The sequence below is a fragment of the Salvelinus sp. IW2-2015 genome, linkage group LG14 (assembly GCF_002910315.2).
Source record: "Salvelinus sp. IW2-2015 linkage group LG14, ASM291031v2, whole genome shotgun sequence".
Taxonomy (NCBI): Eukaryota; Metazoa; Chordata; class Actinopteri; order Salmoniformes; family Salmonidae; genus Salvelinus; species Salvelinus sp. IW2-2015.
The window spans coordinates 39,570,980-39,590,828 of NC_036854.1; the positions used below are offsets into that span (position 1 = coordinate 39,570,980).

Sequence of the window (19,849 nt, forward strand, 5' to 3'; positions counted from 1 at the left end):
AGTGCCAGAGTACCCTAGGCACTCCTCAGGTTCCCTCAGGATACAGTTTACAGTACCTAGCCCTCCCTCATTCCCCCAGCTACGAGTTTACAAGTACCCTAGCCTCCTCAGTTCCCTCAGTACAGTACAGTACCCTAGCTCCTTCCAGTCCCTCAGGTACAGTACGACGTACCCTAGCCTCCGCAGTTCCCTCCAGTACAAGTACTACCCTCTCTCAGTTTCCAACAGGTACAGTACCTAGGGCTCCTCAGTCCCTCCAAGTAACCATTACGAAGTTTACGCCTGCCCTCTGGCAGTACGCCTCAGGAATTGTTGTTACTGATTGGGAACTGAATGCCGAGGAAGAATAAGGCAGACCGGGTACTGCACTGGTACTGAGACGGGACTGACGGAGGCTAGACGGATGATCTGTACTGGAGGGAAACTGAGGAGGCTAGTACTGTACTGTACTAGGGGAACTGAGGAGGCAGGGTCACGGTACTGTACTGAGGGAACTGAGGAGCTAGGGTACTGTACTGTACTGAGGGAACTAGGAGGCAGGGTACTGTACTGTACTGAGGGGAACTGAGGGAGGTTGTACTGTACTGTACTGAGGGAACTGAGGAGGCTAGGGTACTGTACTGTACTGAGGGAACTGAGGAGGCTAGGGTACTGTACTGTACTGAGGAAACTGAGGAGGCTTAGGGTACTGTACTGTACTGAGGGAACTGAGGAGGCTAGGGTACTGTGTGTTACTGGGAACTGAGGAGGCTAGGGTACTGTACTGTACTGAGGGAACTGAGGAGGCTAGGGTACTGTGCTGTTACTGGAGGGAACTGAGGAGGCTAGGGTACTGTACTGAAGGGAACTGAGGAGGCTAGTCGTACTGTACTGAGGGGAACTGAGGAGGCTAGGTTACTGTACTGAGGAACTGAGGAGGCTAGGTACTGTACTGTAACTGAGGGGAACTGAGGAGGAGCTAGGGTTACTGTACTGTGGGAACTGAGGAGGCTAAGTGGTACTGTACTGAGGAACTGGGAGGCTAGGGGGGTACTGTACTGTACTGAGGGAACTGCGGAGGCTAGGGTACTGTACTGTACTAGAGGGAACTGAGGAGGCTAGGGTACTGTACTGTTCTGAGGGAACTGAGGAGGCTAGAGGTACTGTAACTGTACTGAGGGGGAACTGAGGAGGCTAGGGTACTGTACTGACTTGAGGGAACTGAGGAGGCTAGGGTACTGTGCTGTACTGAGGAACTGAAGGAGGCTAGGGTACTGTACTGACTGAGCGGGAACTGAGAGGCTAGGGTACTGCTTACTGAGGGAACTGAGGAGGCTAGGGTACTGTCTCTACAGAGGGAACTGAGGAGGCTAGGGTACTGTACTTAGGGAACGAGGAGGAGGCTAGGGTACTGTACTGCTAACTGAGAGAACTGAGGAGGCTGAGGGTACTGTACTGTACTGAGGGAACTGAGGAGGCCAGGGTACTGTACTGTACTGAAGGAACTGAGGAGGCTAGGTACTGTACTGTACTGAGGGAACTGAGGAGCTAGGGTACTTCTGTACTGAGGGAACCTGAGGAGGTACTGTACTGTACTGAGGGAACTGAGGAGGTAGGTACTGTACTGTACTGAGGAACTGAGGAGGCTAGTGGTACTGTACTGTACTAGGGAACTGAGGAGGCTAGGGACTGTGCTGTACTGGGGAACTGAGGAGGCTAGGGTACTGTACTGAGGAACTGAGGAGGCTAGGGTACTGTACTGTACTGAGGGAACTGAGGAGGCTAGGGTACTGTACTGTACTGAGGGAACTGAGGAGGCTAGGTACTGTACTGTGACTGAGGGAACTGAGGAGGCTAGGGTACTGGTACTGTGCTGTTACTTGAGGAAATGAGGGGCTAGGGTACTGTACTGAGGGAACTGAGGAGGCTACGGTACTGTACTGAGGGAACTGAGGAGGCGTAGGTACTGTTACTGAGGCGAACTGAGGAGGCTAGGGTACTGTACTGTACTGAGGGAACTGGGGCTAGGTACTGTGCTGACTGAGGAACTGAGGAGGCTAGGGTACTGTCTGTACTGAGGAACTGAGAGCAGGGTACTGTCTGTACTGAGGGAACTGAGGAGGCTAGGTACTGTACTGTACTGAGGGAACTGAGTGAGGCTAGGGTACTGTACTGAGGGAACTGAGGAGGCAGGGTACTGTGCTGTACTGAGGGAAACTGAGGAGGCTAGGTACTGTGCTGTACTGAGGGAACTGAGGAGGCTAGGGACTGTACTGTACTGAGAACTGGGGAGGAGTACTTGGCTGTCTTGCCTGTACTGAGGGAACTGAGGAGGCTAGGGTACTGTGCTGTACTGAGGGAACTGAGGAGGCTAGGGTACTGTCCCGAGGGAACTGAGGAGGCTCGGGTACTGTACTGAGGGAACTGAGGAGGCTAGGGTACTGTGCTGTACTGAGGGAACTGAGGAGGCTAGGGTACTGTACTGTACTGAGGGAAAAGCAAACAAATACATGAACTAGCAGACAAAATAATTAGAAGAACTTGATTTTGAATGATTTTTCCAAATGTTTGTATAGCAATGAATCTATGCAGTGAGAAAGAACTTGATTTGTTTTATTAACACTGTGTGTGGCATAGAGAGAGAGAGAAAGAGAGAGAGAGAGGAGAGCGAGAGAGAGAGATACGAGATAAGAGAGAGAGGTGAGAGAGATATATAAGAGAGAGAGAGAGACAGAGAGAAAGCTAGCACCATTCTCTACCCCACCAGGCTGCCTCTAGAAATAGACGCTCACCCACTGACACTAGCACTAGCTGCCATGTGGGTGGCATCAGCCTCTTCCGCCCTCACACACACACACACGCACGCATGCACACACACACGCACGCACGCACACACACACACACACGCACGCACACACGCACACACAGACCTCATCTCACATGCCTCTTTCTGCCACAGCACTTCAGGCAGGGAGCCGGAAGTCAAACTCATAACCTCCCCATCAAGGCCATTAATTAAACAACCTCCATACACAGCCACTTCCCCTCTTTCCTTTCCTGTCTCCTCTTTCAGCTCTTTTGTAGAGGAGATAGATTCATTCAACACAATTGTGTTTTAACAGGAGATCACCGATAAGGTTTTGCGAAAGGGTATTGCGCTGAGAATCGCATTTTTCCGTTTTTTGTGTGATATACATTTTAAAGTGAATAATCGGAGTCTCAGCGTAATTCTGTAAGCATGGAATTTCCCCAAAGCAGAGAGCACAGGTATGCAGAATGGGGGCGGACAGAGTGAGAGAGAGTGTAAATCAGAGAGATAGAGAGATAATATTGTGGCGGGGTGCTGTAGTTTGGCTGCAGCCATAATGGCCAGTCTGTCTGTTCACACCCAAAAACCAGGCCAGGCGCAGCAAAAGAAACAGACCTTGAGCCCTGCTGGCAACAGCACAGGCAGGGGCACCAAGCTCCCAGACTACTCCTGGAATCTCAGCACTCAGCTACTCCTTCCCTCCCCTTTCTCCCTCCCTCGCCTTGCTCTCGTTCACTCTTTTCCTCTTCAGGTTTGCCTCTCCAGTTCGTATGCGCGACAAGTTATTGACAATGCAATGCTGTCAAAATATTGGGAATCACTGTTTTCCTTGTATTTCTTCAGCCTCTTTCTCATCTTTCTTCTGTTCCGTCTCTCTCCTCTCCCATTTCCTCTTCCTCCTCCCACTCACCTCCAGTCCTCTAGTACCACAACCAGTTGCTCGCACACACGCACGCCGGCGCACGCACTCACACCTCTCAGACGGCCGCTCTACTTTTTAGGGGCCTCGACCCAGGGAATTCTGGGTAGGAGGAAGACAATGGGAACATTTAGCTCCTCCAGGGACAAAGAAAGTGCTTATTCTCAGTGCTAAGACTCGGGCGTAAACAACAACAGCAACAGCAAGCATGCAATAATAACACAGTTGTCAACACAAGTGTCAGGCCTTGAGTGGGGGAAGGCTGATGGGCGGCAGATCAGTCTTTCCTTGGGGAGCTCTGCTGGAGATGGGAGTGTTGTACTACATCGTTGGTAATTATATGGCATGTGGATGATGCAGTTCAATTGTTGTTGTTTGAGTTCCTACAGAAGATGCAGTGTCAGCCTTTTCATATCGTACAAACACCTCTTTCTGTCTCTGTTTCTGTCTCCCCCTCGCTCTCTCTCTCCCTCTCACTCCCTGTCTCCCCACTCTCTCTCTCCCTCCTCTCCCTGTCTCTCTCTGTCTCCCCAGCTCTCTCTCTCCCTCCTCTCCCTGTCTCCCACCTCTCTCTCTCTCTCTCCCTCCTCTCCCTGTCTCCCCACCTCTCTCTTCTCCCTCCTCTCCCTCTCTCGCTTGCCCTTTCACAAACCCAGGATGAATTGAATGAGTAGAGAAAATACAGAGCAACTGAAACAGCATTCATGACAAAAGCAATGATAAGCTTTTATTTTGTTAAGTTAGGAGCAGAAAAGAGAGAGAGAGAGAGAGAGAGAGAGTATATTATCTACCTCACTTGCTTTGGCAATGTTAACACATGTTTCCCATGCCAATAAAGCCCCTTGAATTGAATTGAAATGAGAGAGAGAGAGAGAGAGAGAGAGAGAGAGAGAGAAGAGAGAGAGAGAGAGAGAGAGAGAGAGAGAGAGTACAGTACAGTACGTAAAGAGGTAGAGCAGAGAAAGGTACAGTTAACCACGGTCAGATCCATATGAATTGTTTCTTGTCGAAGCAAAAGTTATTGTGGTGAAATACTGTCGTGCCTCTCACTGTATGGGGGATAGAGGTCCGGAGTTACAACCACAGATAGAGGCCAGCACTGCCATGCAGAGCAATATAACTCCTGTGTGTCGAGAGCCCGAGATCTAGTGGGAAAACAGAGGACTCAGAGTCAGTCTGTTGAGTAAGAAACACAGTCAGACTGAGTCACGTGCGTCCCCAGGAGCAGCCGCACTGTGCCATGTGCAGCTAGCCACGTCACCAATCAATTATGAAGAAAGGGCAGATCCAGTAGAGCTCCAGGTTCCTAATCACAGCTCCTGTTTATTTTGCTGCTGCTTATAGAGAGAGCGAGAGAAGAGAGAGAGAGAGGGGGGCAGAGAGAGAGAGGGAGGCAAGAGCGAGAGAGTTCATTGTTTTTTTTACTCCCCTTTGAAAATGTCTTTATTCTTACATTTTTGCAAGTGTAATGTTTGTAATGTAATGTTTATTGTCTATTCCATTTGCTTTGGCAATGTAAACATATTGTTTCCCATGTTAATAAGCCCTTTGAATTGAATTCAATTGAGAGAGAGAGAGAAAGAGAGGGAGGGAGGAGAGAGAGAGAGAGAGAGGAGAGAGAGAGAGAGAGAGAGAGAGAGAGAGAAGAGAGAGAGAGAGAGAGAGAGAGAAGAGAAAGGAGGGAGAATATAGAGAGAGAGAGGGGGCAGAGAGAAGAGAGAGAGAGATAAAGAGAGGGAGAGAGAGAGAGAGAGAGAGAAGAGAGAAGGGGGCAGAGAGAGAGAATAGAAATGAGATGGTGATCATAAATCTCCTGTGTCTTCCTCTCCCTCCCTCCCTCTCACCCTCCCTCCCTCCCACTTCTTCTCTCTGTGCGAGAGGGTTAGCTTCCTCCCTGCCTCATTTTAACAGTATGACCTCCAGTGTCTGTTTAGTAGGAGAGGACTGTAGTGGCAGAGAGAGGAGAGGAGAGGGAGGCGAGGCGAGGAGAAAGGGGGAAAGAGGGAAGGAGAGGAGAAAGGGGGAGATAGGGAAGGAGAGAGTGGAGAGGAGAAAGGGGAAGAGGAAGGAGAGAGGAGAGGAAAAGGAAGAGAGAGGGAAGCAGAGGAGCGGAGAGGAGAAAGGGGGAGAGAGGAAGGAGAGAGAAAGGAGGAAGAGTATGGTAGGAGAGGAGAGAGGAAAGGACGGGAGAGTGGCGGAGAGGAGAGGTGAGAAAGGGGATGAGATGGGAAAGGGGGAGAGATGAAAGGTAAAAGGGAGACATGGGGAGGAGAGGAGAGCTCCAGCAGGTTCCACAAGTGGCTCCCGGCATTACACCTAAAGCGGACATTGCCATCGGCTGCACATMAACAGAAATCCCATGCAGCCTTGTTTACGAGTTCTAACACTGGAATGAGAGARGTCATCTACACCTCTATTAGGATGATAGAAACCCTCATTATTTAATTTGATCATTTTTCTATTTGAGCGGCATTCTCTCTGTATAGCCTACACTTTCTCGTTCTGACTAATTAACAGAGTGGGACGGGTGTGGCTTTGTGACAATGGTCAAGAGCAGCTGCTCACTGATTTGACGGCTTCAATGAAGTTCCACCTCCGACACGGCCAAAACATTCGTCATGCGGGTGTCTGCTATTGCTGGTTAACGCCGGATCTGATTGAATCCAGGCCTACATTGATTCCCAACTTTCACCTTGTTAATATTTAGCAACAGTGCTAAGAACCAGACAGCGCAAACAGCAAATGTCCCTGGAATCTGGCGGTAGAGAGGGACAGGAGAGCAAACAACAGTGGATAAAAGACTGGAACTATTACAATATCAACAGCCAGTGTGAGACAGACTTTCTGCACAGAGACAAACGGAGACTTATTGAGAGATTATAGTGAGACATTTGAGAAATGATGCTGGTGGTGCGTGACTGTTGTCCTGGGACTTCGCTCAGTGGGCGGCTCCCAGGTGGCCCCATCAACCTCTGCGGATCTCCTGAGTTCACTAGAGCAGCGCAGCCTCAACCAGACTCTGGGTAACTCTGCGTCCTTCTTGGGAGTTAATCCSTGTTGGTAACCAGAACAATCCACTTGACATCACCCAGTTCCATGATTTAAGAGGAACATGCTTCAGGATAATCTCTAACTTGACTCGCAAGCTTCACTGCTTGAACCCCTAATAATAATTAATGCCAAAAACAACAATGGGGTTTCTTGTAGCTTCTGTTACAATTGTTACAGGATTTTGTTTTTTAAGTTTCTAAATACCAGGGTCAACGGCATCATCGCATTTCGCGCTCCATGATGGGCATATGGACACATGGCAACGTCCGCTCACTGTTTTGCTGCACCCTAAAATAAAGCTTTGGTGATTAAGATTTGTTTCAAGGCGGTCTCAACTCTGTCCTCTGTTGGTCCACATGGGCCAGCTCAGGAGAACCACTTCCAACGATATCATCAGTCTCTCTCTCTCTCTCTCTCTCCTCACCTCACCTCTCTTCTCCTCACCTCTCTTCTCCTCACCTCACCTCTCCTCTCCTCTCTTCTCCTCACCTCTCCTCTCCTCTCTTCTCCTCACCTCTCTTATCCCCACCTGTCCTCTCCTGTATTCTCCTCACCTCTCCTCTCTTCTACTCACCTCTCCTCTCTGTCTCCTCACCTCACCTCTCCTCTCCTCTCTTCTCCTCTCCTCTCCTCTCCTCTCTTCTCCTCACCTCTCTTCTCCCCACCTGTCCTCTCCTGTATTCTCCTCACCTCTCCTCTCTTCTCCTCACCTCTCCTCTCCTCTCTTCTCCTCACCTCTCTTATCCCCACCTGTCCTCTCCTGTATTCTGCTCACCTCTCCTCTCTTCTACTCACCTCTCCTCTTCTCTCTTCTCCTCTCTTCTCTTCTGCTCTCCATCAGGGAAATAGATTGGAGTAGACATCTCGCGCTCTTCATTTGCATAGCAATATGCCCCAATTTCCCAAGTGATTCTTAAACCATTGGACTCTCTCTCTCTTCTCGTTCTCTCTCTCTATCATTATTTATCTCATTCACCCTCATTATATTCTTGCAAAAAATCTTTTCTGTGATTGTTAGCATTTTGCTCACATTTTCATTTTGGTGTCAGCTAAACCATAACAGTCATTTACATAACAAAATACAGCTGGAATCATTTTTTACATGGCCTATTATAGCACTGTGAGACACTACCCACTGGGCACAGACGTCAATTCCACTTCTATTCCACTTTGGTTCAAAATAATTTCATTGAAATGCAGTAGAAACAATGTTGATTCAACCAGAGTGTGCCCAGTGGGTACTATATATTATTTTATACTGGCATCTCATTTATTTGCTGTATACACAAATCCAGACCCAGTCATTTGTGTGTRTGTCTATAGCAGCATACTTATTGAGAGAGCACATCTGGCCCGGAGTGGACTGTTACGGGATCTGTTTTTCATGATACACATTCCTCTGTAGATAAGTGCTTCAAGTCAATGAGAACAGAATGAATAAACTATTGTCCTTTTGTCCATGCCGGGTGCTTCAGAAAGAGTGAGAGTGAGGGGTGAGTGAGAGGAAGAGGGAGGAAGAGAGAGGGAGACGGTAGGAGGAAGATATGGCGGGAGAGAGAGAGAGCGATAGACAGGGAGAGAAGAGAGGGGGGAGACAAAACGAGGAAGAGAGAGGGAGACGGTAGGAGGGAGAGAGGGGGAGAGATAGAGAGAGCGGAAAGAGAGAGCGGAAAGAGAGAGACTAATTGATAATGTGGCTTTCCGACTGTTCTCTATTCATTCTGGGTTTTCTGGTTCCTGTCCTCCTCTGTCCCAGTTAGTGAATGAATCTAAATCTACGTCCCAAATGGCATCATATTCCCTATGTAGTGCACTATATAGGGAATAGGGTGTCATTTGGGACGTACACTCTGACTGGGACACGGCTGGTTGCCACTGGAGCCTTCTGGGGTCAGAGTTCAACCCAGCGTAAAATCACCGGCTTACCCGCATAATTACAAAGGGGACCAGTGCTTCCCATGCTCTCACAGAGGGAAGACACTCCAGTTCATTTTGATCTGTTGTGTGTGGTGTGCGTGTGCTGTGCGTCGGCTGGTGCGTGTGCGTGTGTGTGTGTTGTGTGTGGTGTGGTGGTGTGTCGTGTGTGTGTGTTGTTGTGTGTGTGTGTGTGTGTGTGTGTGTGTTAAGACCATAATGGTTCCCATCAGTGGTAGTGGTTGTTTTTACTGCCTCATCCTTTCATTTGGGGAATCAATGGTGGATCACACACACTCTCTCAGACCCTGCTCTGATCCTGCCGACCCTGCTTTGACCCTACTCTGACCCTGCTCGCCTCTCACACACATATCACTCATCTCTTTCTGTGTGTGCATATTTAGCGATTGTGGCTTTCTCGGGTGTATAGTAAAACTCCCAAGAAAAGTTTCAGCATAAATTGCGCTGCAGATTATAATTCACACATCCTGTCCATTTGAAGTATGATGGTGTATTTACTCATAGGGATTGTATGTGTGCGAAAGGCAGATGTCACCCTTAGTGCTCTGATCTGATCTCACACTACACATGTCTCACACACATCTCTCTCTCTCTCTCTCTCTCTCTCTCTCTCTCTCTCTCTCTCTCTCTAGGTAATGATCTGTTCCTAGTGGCAGTCCATGAGCTGGGCCATGCCCTTGGTTTGGAACACTCCAACGATCCCACAGCCATCATGGCCCCCTTCTACCAGTACATGGACACAGAGAACTTCAAGCTGCCCCACGACGACCTCCAGGGCATCCAGAAGATCTACGGTAGTCTAGCCTTCCTCTCGTTTAATACAACCATCTGCTTCTATCATTAGTGTGCTGCCGGAGGGAGGGAGGGAGGGGCAGACCTGGGTACACCATCAAACCTCTCCTCGTCCTTCCTTCTTTTACTGTTCMTCCTCCTCCTCCACCCTTTCATTGTCATTTTGGTCTTCAAGGGAAGTGGGCAGGACTCTTATAAAGCAGATGGGTCTTAACCTTTCCCCTCTTCCTCCTCCTAAAATCAGGGTTGTATTGGAGAGAAGTGTGTGGGTGTGCGTAACAACATGAGAGTTTGCCGTCGTAAGGGATAGCATCGAGCGCAGATTCTATTTATGTTTATGGTGTGTGTGGTTCATCTCTCCATCGTTCTCGCTATCATTATATAATTGCAAAGTGCTTTGCCCCCACTAATCCAGGGTCTATTTCAAGAGATTTAATTCAGTCAATGAATACAATCCCTGTGGTGCTCCCAGGAAGCAGCTGATCAGTTCACTGTACTGACTGACTGGCATGATGATGATGATGATGATGATACCTAGTGGAGTAGCACTGTAATCTGCTGATCCTATGGGCCTACAATCCCCGGGGATGATTGCCTAAGGTCATGTGTTCGTCCATGTCTTCATTTGTTGGTTAGTTTGTCCGTTCATTCATTCATTTGTTTTTTGTTCATTCAGTCATTCACTCACTRACTAATGAATTTATTCACCCTCTCTTTCTCTATTTCCTAATGCTGTCACCTCTGTGTAATAGTCCTGTCACTGTTGTTGGCCCCAGCCTTGTTATCCGGCTGCATGATTGGCACCGGTCCTGTCCAAATGGGATTAATAATCATTTAATAACCCACAGCTATGGACAGACATCCATTATAGAATTTCAGCTGTTTATTTATATAAGCTAAATAAGTACACCAACACTGAACCCAAGCCGCTTAACATTCAATAATACTACTGAACTAATAATGTCAAAGAATCACAGTCAGTTCATTTAATAAGAACAAAGTTAGAAATGAGTCTGTTTGGATAGCAGGGCTAAGTCCCAAATGACACCCTATTCCCTGTAAAGTGCACTTCTTTTGACCAGAGCCATATGCACTATATCGGGAATAGGGTGTAATTTGTGATGCAGGCTAGGTCTCGTCTCCTTTTAATGGCTGTAGTCTAGCTGGGTTAACATTGGACTGTAATTGACGTGTTAATGATGACAGCGTGTCACGCTGTGTTCCTCTGTTCTTTATTACCAATCTAAATGACTATTACATTTGCTAAGCCAATTACACCACCTCTCTGTAACAGGTAGTTAGAGASGATTGAAGTGGAGTGTTCTGGTGGAACCCTGCGACACAAAGCTCCCAGGAGATTGACTTATGCGTGTCTGTGTCCTGTGTCTGTGGGCTATTGCGTTAGGACCAAAAGTTTCAGATACCCTTAGGTCCCCATCTCAAAAGGCAACCTATTCCCTTACTTACTTACTTACTTACTTTATTGTCCCCATGGGGAAATTTTGTTGCAGTGCACTACTACTTGAAAGTGCACTACTACTTTATAGAGCCCTATGGACATAACGTAGAGAATAGGCTGCAATTTGGGACTCATTATGAGAGTACAATGCTGTGTGGACCCCACCCCACCTTCTAGCTCTGAGTCTACTGATGGCTACSTTATTGAGGGAAAATGTACTTTCTTTAKCTGTGATATGTGGTTGTCCCACCTAGTTATCTGAAGATGAATGTWCTGTAAGTTGTTCTGGGTAAGAGCGTCTGCTAAATGACTCAAATGTACTGTAGTCTTTTGATTGTTTTTGTTAATTTGTTTGTTTGTTTAGTAATATTGTTGATGTTGTTTTCATTCAGGTCCACCAGATAAGGTTCCCCAGCCGACCAAGCCTTTACCAACAGCCCCCCCACACCGCTCACAACCCCCCTCGGACCCTCGCAAGCCTGACAGGCAGACGCGACCCCCCAGGATACCTACGGGGGACAAGCCCAGCCAGCCCAATGCCAAGCCTAACATCTGTGATGGAGGCTTCAACACCCTGGCCATTCTGAGACGAGAGATGTTCGTGTTCAAGGTAGGAAGTCACTGTGTTGAACCATCCACTACTTCAACTACATTCAAAAGAACTACCTGAGTGGCAATTACCTTTGGGCATGAGAGAGTTTGCAACAACAACAAGAAAAACAACAACATCATGACGGCATACAACAAACACACCACATATGACCAACACAGCAACTTCACAGCAAGATAGCACACCATCAACATGTCATGGTCCTGGGTGTGTGTGTGCATGCATACTTGTGTGTCTATCCAGCTCAAAGGACCAGGGCCCGGTTGCATAAAACACCTTCAGTTAATTTTCCCCTTATATTTTCACTTAAAGTTTCCTTAACTTTAAGTCAGTTGCACAAAACATTTTAATGTGAATTTCCCCCTTAAATTAAGTGAAAAATMMAAGTGTGCCRATGAGGTCCCTTAACGGTTTCATTCCGTATGGATATCAATTTAAACAGCATTTGTGGAGATTAATGTWGCTTTTATCTGCTCTGGTTACAAAATAAAAATGTCTTAGGTAAACAATGGAAGGTGCACGATTCATGGCTATAAAGCTAGCTGGCTAGTTAGCTATAGCTACTCTGTAAGCTAGCTTGACGTACTACAAAGTAATATAATGTAAGTTGAGAAAAAAGTAACCACAAGAAACGTGGTTTATTATCTTCTGAAGCAATATGGTTATCCTATCTTGATTGTAGAAGTTATTTTTTGTTATCTTACAAAATGAAAGCAACCTTTTTGACTAGTTGTTTAGTAAGGCCGTCTCCGTGGTAACAGATACTTGTTCTGCCATACATGSCTTCAAACTACCGTAAAACCCCTTAAGTTTGCCCTTATCTAGGGAAATYTTTGCAATGCCCTTAAACCATTCCCTTAGGTAAGGTACGATTATTCCTTAACCCTTAAGGGAAACACTCTGTGGATCAGCCGCACACAAGGGTACTTTTAGGGTGTAGTATTGTTCCCGGTGGTACAAAAATATAAAAATACACATAATATATCTTCAGAGGCACACGTTTCTCACCTGGTACTTTTTAGCATACATGTGCTGATAATCTATTATAATGGTACCTTTTTGTACTTAATATTTTGAATATGAAGCTACAATCATCACACACTCTCAAAAACCATTCCCATTATTATAATATTTCCCAGCATGCTCTATTTCAGGTTGATTATTATTATTTTTTTTCAACATGTGTGTTTTTGTATGCACATTAATTGATTGATTGATCTTAAGCTACACAAAGATAAATTACATACATAACAAAACAAATCTTTTAGTAGTTGGATTTAATGCATCCGTTATTGAGATGGTTGTTTCCATGTAGATGGTTTAGGTAGTCTCATTTATCCATTTTCCTTACCTTGGCAGTCATTCTAACTGCAGGTTACAGGTGAATAGAAGTAAAAATAAAAATAAAATAAAAAGATATCTTAACTCTGGCTGGATTCCAATAAGAACTACATATTACTTTGCAAGCAGCATAATGTGACTTGCCCGATATGGCCAGACACCCTGGGAAATATTCAAATAAGGTTTTACACCCTACAGTGTTAAAACAACACCTAAAACCCATTTAAGACATACATTTTTGCCCCTTAAAAAGAAAAAAGGCAACAACCAAAAAAGGGAAACGTTTACCTTTTCCAAATGTATGCTTCTGTGGACTACATATAATGAGGTACTATCTCATCCCGTAAGGTACACTATTGMCTCTTTTAAGGTACGAACTGCAAGGGTACAATTATATACCTATAACTAAAGGTACAAACGACTACCTTACAGGATACCACTACAGTGACAAGCGTTTGTACCCCTTTAAGAACAAATATAAACCTTTATTTTGGAGAGTGTGCTTTCAGTTTGTCAGATCTCAGAGTCGAACTAATGGAAAGGCTCTGTGTGGGAGGGCTTCATATATGTGCCTAATATGTACTAATGTAGCCGATAAATGAAGCACTCTGGGTAGTGGGTATACCCGTAGTTATATATAGCTACAGAGTAGTCAGTGGTTTCTGTTGGTCAGGAGATTTCAAGCGTTATCATCATTGAAACTCAAGGGGACATGTGTACTGCACTGTAGCTCATGTAATTAGCACTTTAACATCTCTAAAATGTAACTCTCTTCCACATTCATTTTCTTAAGAGGAATTTAACAGACTGCACTGTATGATAGTCTACATATAGCACTTTATAGTGATTATGTAAGTGACTGAGTGACTCACACATTCTAAATGTGAGGTCTGTACGCTATGGCAGGGATGTGTTCCAAATGGCACCCTATTTCCTATATAGTGCACTACCTCTGACAAGGGCCCTGGTCAAAAGTAGTGCCGTAAATAGGAAGTAGGGTGCCATTTGGGACGCAAGCCCAGGACTTGTTTGAATATCTATTAGCTTACATAGAAATAACATCTAGTCCAGATGGAATATGGTGTTCTCTTCCCAAACAAACCCCACAGTAGTAAACTCATCTCAGTTCACCCAGAACAAAAATGGTGCATAATTTGGTTTATGTTTATGTTTCGTGGTCTGTCCACGAGAGATTATCCAGTAACAAACCCCACAGTAGCTTTCTGTCCAGTAACACCCCACAGTAGCTTTCTGTCAGAGTCAGCTGTGCAGCAGGTAGGACGGAGTCAGCGCAGAACACAGAACTGAGTAAAAACGTACTTTACTCGGAAAATCAAACATTCCATACAAGTTAAATAATTCCAGGCTCGACAAAACGAGCCAACTTATACATACAAAGAACAAACACGCACAAAAACCATTTGGGAACCAGAGGGTTAAATAGGGAATAAATTAAATAGACGTAGTGGAAAGCAGGTTGTGTACACTCAAGAACAAACAATGGACAATAAGAAACGTAGATTCAGTGGCGGCAGAAAGCGGTTAGGAAGGCGGCATAGAAGCCCCGAATCATCGTCTCGCCCCGAACAAAGACGGAAGGCACCACTTTCGGGTCGGAACCGTCCGTTATAGCTTTCAGTGTCCAGTAAAAGCGCCACGAGTAAGCTTTAGTCCAGTAACAAAGCGCCACAGTAGCTTGTCTGGTCCAGTAAAACCCGCACCAGTAGCTTTCTGTCCCACGATAAACGAAACCCGCACAGTAGTATTTTTCTCTGTCCCAGTAACAGCTCCACAGTACGTCTTTAAGCCCACAGTGCTCTGTCCAGTACAACAGCCCACAGGGAGCATTTCTGTCCGAATTTAAATCAAACTCAGCACAGTAGCTTTCTGTCCAGTAACAAGCCCCACAGTAGCTTTCTGTCCAGTAACAAACCCCACAGTAGCTTTCTGTCCAGTTTAACACAGAGTCGGGATGTGTCAATGCGTATGTATCCTCATCCAGAGACTCAGAGTCTCCGAGTACAAGGCCCTGGCAGCTCACAGTTAGCTAATGCACGCCCGCACACACATATACATATGCACACACACAGGAGAAAAGGGGAAAGCCCTCCAGGCAACACAAAGATCAGCTATGTTCTCCACCAAAGAGAAAGAGAGAGAGAGCGGCTGTTCTTTTGTGTGTATTTTTCAGGGGTTATAAATAGCTAGTATTCATTGGTTAAGTAGGCTAAGACACGTGGAACTCACTGGGGAAATACCCCTCTCATAGAATATTGCCAAACACATTTCACTGTGGTTTGGTTTATTTAATTTGAACAGTGATTCTACTTGTGTCTTACATTGCTTGGAATTCTCACTCGGCTTTCCAAAAAACAGTAACAGCCATTGCAGATTTGACTCTTCTCCTGTCTCAGTCCACTGTACTTAATCATGGAGACAAGACAAAAGGACACATGTATAATATTTGTGTGTAGGAAAAACCTTCAGACCAACAGTCTCAGTGACCTGTGTCTCCATGGAAATGTCTGCCTAAGAACCCCCCTCACATGGTTTCTCCCACCTCTCCCCTGGCAAAAGTTGGCTTGGAACCCGGCCTTGGTGATAGTCAGTAGTGGAGAGAGACATGAGATTTCAAGACAGAGCTAAGAAAGATAGATAGTACGTCAAATAGTGGCCCATAGGGCTCTTGACAAAAGTAGTGCACTATATAGGGAATAGGGTGCTATTAGGATGTACACAAAGGAACACAGGAAGTCTCAGTCTGATCGTTTATGAGTTTGGCACCTCAGGGATGGATGGATAGATTTCCACAATAACGACTCTGGATATGAATCAAAACACTGGCCAACTACTCACGATTCAGACCATGGATAGAGGTCATATTTAACTCGCAGATCAAAGAGAGCATTGGCCCGTTTTATTTTCTGGTTTGGTTTAGTGGTATTTCAACTCCAGAAAGAGTTGATTTCAAGGGCTATTGTTTTTTTGTTTTGTTTTTAGGCTGTCAATGAGCATATTTAACGACGCTAAAAAGAAAATAAATCACATTCCCTGTTCTAACCATCATCATTATCCCTCTCTTGAAGAGACAACACAAAATCACCTATTATGCAACTTCCTTTATGTATATGAATTGTGTTTCTAAGTTGTTTTTTACACTATGCGTTTGAGCCCATTGTAATTATAGTGTGTGGTTTGAATCCGGTTTTCAAGAGAAGCTCTCAGCTTGTCCATCATTTGCAACAAAAGCACAATGCATGTTTTCTCCCAAATCCAAATGTGCTCCGCATGGTCAAGACACATCTAWGCTAGGTATTATGAGAGAGAGAGAGGGTGTGGGGGATTCTATTAGCATCACTTAACCAGCAGCAGGGGAGATGAAGAGGAAGTTAGTGCTACTCTCTGACTGGCTTACAGCTACTCAGAGCCAATCACAATCCCTCCCACACACATCAGACAGGAAGCAGGACGCTGAGAGTATGGATGTTCTGTTCAGGGTAACTGAGGTTGTCATAGAGGAGACTGACTGGTCAAGAGTGGATGAATAACAACAGAGGGAGAGAGGGAGGGAGGTTGGGAGGGAGGGAGGGAGGGATACGTAAGTAGATAAAATACATGATGTGTAGAGATAAGCAGTTTCCTGAACAAATAAGTCCTCTAATTGAATAGCAATTTGGAAGGATGTTTATTACTCATACTTAGGGCTGTACTCTGCAATGTACATGAATTGGCTCCAGTAACAAGTAGAGTTGGAATCTTCATTAGTCTGTGTCTGTGGTATTTCCTCTGAAGCAGGTCTGTGTGCAGAGTGACAGTCTGTCTGGTTGATGGGTTACTGAGGAGGGAGGGAGGGAGTACGAGCGAGCTTTGGCTATTTTGGCTCACCTCATCCTCCAGTTGATTGTGTTGGAAGACACGTTGTCACTACCTGCCAAGTCATTAAAGATGAAATCTCCTCAGCCCTGAAAGACTGAAACACAGGTGGTCCCATAATGGGAAATAGGACTAGAGAGGATGGTGTGGTAGACCTACAATCGTTTCAGCTGTAAGTTATATGAAACCATGAAGGAATATCATACACTTCCATCAAACATCAAGAGATCCTTGAGGGAGTATCTCTCATCATAACTACAGTTGCAGTCTCAAACTCTGGGGCCTCTTCCGTACCCCCCTGCCTATCTGATGTACCACAGTGATGTATAACGGAGACTTTCTGCATTTAGAAGGAGTTACCTTTCCTCCTCTCGCATCTGCTTTCAACAGGAAGAGGAGGGAACGGATGAAAGGAAAGCACATGCTGTTCAGTAGCTTTCCAGTGTCCTTGACGGAGCTCAGAGCCATACAGCCAAGTCTGGATTTACAGTTATTATGGCCCTGCCGTCTTCAGTGGTGGAGAGGAGGGGTTGAAGAGGGTCGGCAAGGTTTCAGAGAGAACAGTAGACTGTACAGACATGACATGTTGCGTCCAGCAATCACCACCACATGATACCGTACATGCCCCAAAAAATTGCACACTTCCTTATGCTACCCCTTGGCTCCCACCCACCTCCTCCTACCCCCTCCTCTCCCGTGCCCCTGCGTACAGGGATTGAGGGACACAGTCTCATGCGAGAGCCCGATTTAGACCAGAGCAGCAGAGAGACACTTCCTTCCTGTCCTGAATGTGTGAACAGATTTAGTGCTGGACTGGCTGGTCACACTAGGATGCAGTGGCAGAGCAGGAAGACCCATCTGATTCATCCCTCTATCCCTCCACCTTTCAATCTCTTTTTTTTACTGTTACTACACCTTTTGTTTTGTAAATGGGGGTTGTTTCTCTTGTTCTCTCTCTTTCTCGCCTCCCACCCTCTTTTCCCTCCTTCCCTCCTTCTCTGCCCTCTCCTCACTGCTCCTCACTGCTTCCCCTCCTCTCTTCTCTTCAGTTGGGCTTGAAGAGAAGAGAAGAGCGCGTCACTTAACTAAGTGTCTTTCACTCATCCATCCCCACCCATCTTTCTCCATTCTTCCCTTCCTCCTTGTCTTAACTAGAGTAGTGTGCTTGTCTCTAGTGCCTGACTTCCCCTCTCTGAGGCGGTAGGTAGCCTAGCATTTAAGAACGTTGGGCCAGTAACCGACAAGTCGCTGGTTTGAATCCCCGAGCCGACTAGGCGAAAAATCTGTCGTTGTGCCCTTAAGCAAGGCTCTTAACCCTAATTGCTCCTGTAAGTCGCTCTGGATCAGAGCTTCTGTTAGATGTGCGTTGATGTACGGGGTCTACTAGGAAGTGGGTAACAAGGTGTGTGTATAATCTGTGCTTATCCCTCTGAGACGAACCCAGGACCTGGCTTCTTTCATCTCCACTCCTTTCTCCCCACTGTCCTTTCACCTTAACACACACGCACATCAGATCAACCCCAATTGGCTTGTTTAGCCTCAGCTGACCTCATTGTTGACCTCTGTGATGTTCAGTCTCTCAGGGATGCCCGTATGCTGCTTTATGTTTGTTCTGTGGCTAGGTGCTCTTACTTACAGCACTTTTAATGCAGATCATTTATAGATGTCAGTTGTTGACTTATAGCCCTACATGCATACCTGCAGTGATATTTGCACTACATTGAGGAACATCTGTGAACTCAAACATTCAGTGTTAAGAGTTTTTTATTTTGTTGTTGTCCTCTTTTACAGCTGTACCACTGTCTAAATGCATCATCAGTATTGCAAGGTAGCACTGTGATTCTGTTTGTCTGCATTTCTTCTCCATAATCTTCTGTTACAGAGGTTATAGTAGTTATTTTGATTAGTTTGGACATTTGGGTAATTCCAAGTGCCAGCAGAAATTGCCTACATCTCAGGTTGGCTCACTGTCCATATTTTCCGAGCAGGAGAAAGAGGGAGATTGGAACATTTTGTCTTCTACAGAGTCGAAAGGAATCAAATAGCTCCGATTTCACAGTTTGATCTGTTTTCAATTACCGGGCTGAGTCCCATACTGAAGAAAACGCTGAACAATTGAAATCAATCAGGGCTTAGTGTAGAGTGTAGGGGCCATGGGACACTGTGTGTGTGTGTGTGTGTGTGTGTGTGTGTGTGTGTGTGTGTGTGTGTGTGTGTGTTGTGGTGTGTTGTGTGGTGTGTGTGTGTGTGGTGTGTGGTGTGTGAAAGTGTGTGAAAAGTGTGTGGGTGTGTACATGTCCTCCAACACCACACACACCAACACACAACACACACACACACACACACACACACACACACACACACCACACACACACACACACACACACACACACACACACACACACACACACACACACACACACACACACACACAGAGAGATTTGATAAATTGGGCTGTTGCACGTTTAATGTGATAAGGCGTGGTGTTGTGATGATGCCAGTGATGAGGTATCTCTATCCTTCTCTCTTTCCCCCTCACTCCCCTCATCCTCTCTTTCTCTCTCTCCCTCTTTCGCCCCTGTCTTTCTCTCACTGTCTCTCTTTACCCTCTCTCTCTACCCCCCCCCCTTCTCTGTCTCTCTCTCTTTCTCGCTCTCTCTGTCTCTACTTCTCCGAGGGCAGGTCACTGTGTGTTTGGCCTCTGTGGAAGGCTAGAGCGGCCATTCCGTGCCAAGGGTGTGGTGTCTTACTGAGCCATAATGTCTTTCTCAGCTGGGCCTGTGAGCTCTTTCCTCTGAGTTTTGGCCCAACTCTCTTATCTTCAGGTTACATCCAGCATCAAAAAGACAGGCACACCTTAAACTTGGCTATGTGCATTTTTCCTTTAGATTGTTTTATTTTTCCTCAAGTTTCTTAAAAAAACTGAGCCATTTGACCTGAATAGTTTAGCATGTTTACAGTACAGGTTACATACTAATAAGCCTAATGGATGTTGATGCAGAGTAATGGAATCATCTCTCGGTCATTAAGCTTCACAGCTGTTAAACTAACTAGCTGGGTTTTGATTTCCAACAACACATT

At 45.9% G+C, this 19,849-nt stretch overlaps 1 protein-coding gene across 4 annotated transcripts in view; it reads left to right on the forward strand.

Moving 5' to 3' along the window:
- The window catches only part of LOC111973050 (matrix metalloproteinase-16), a 77,882-nt gene that overhangs the window by 42,600 nt on the left and 15,433 nt on the right, over positions 1-19,849 (forward strand). For all 4 annotated transcript variants that reach the window (XM_024000199.2, XM_024000200.2, XM_024000201.2 and 1 more), the window contains 2 exons: positions 9,326-9,487; positions 11,337-11,554. In XM_024000199.2, coding sequence (XP_023855967.1) covers positions 9,326-9,487; positions 11,337-11,554 — 380 coding nt within the window. The remainder of the gene's footprint in view (positions 1-9,325; positions 9,488-11,336; positions 11,555-19,849) is intronic.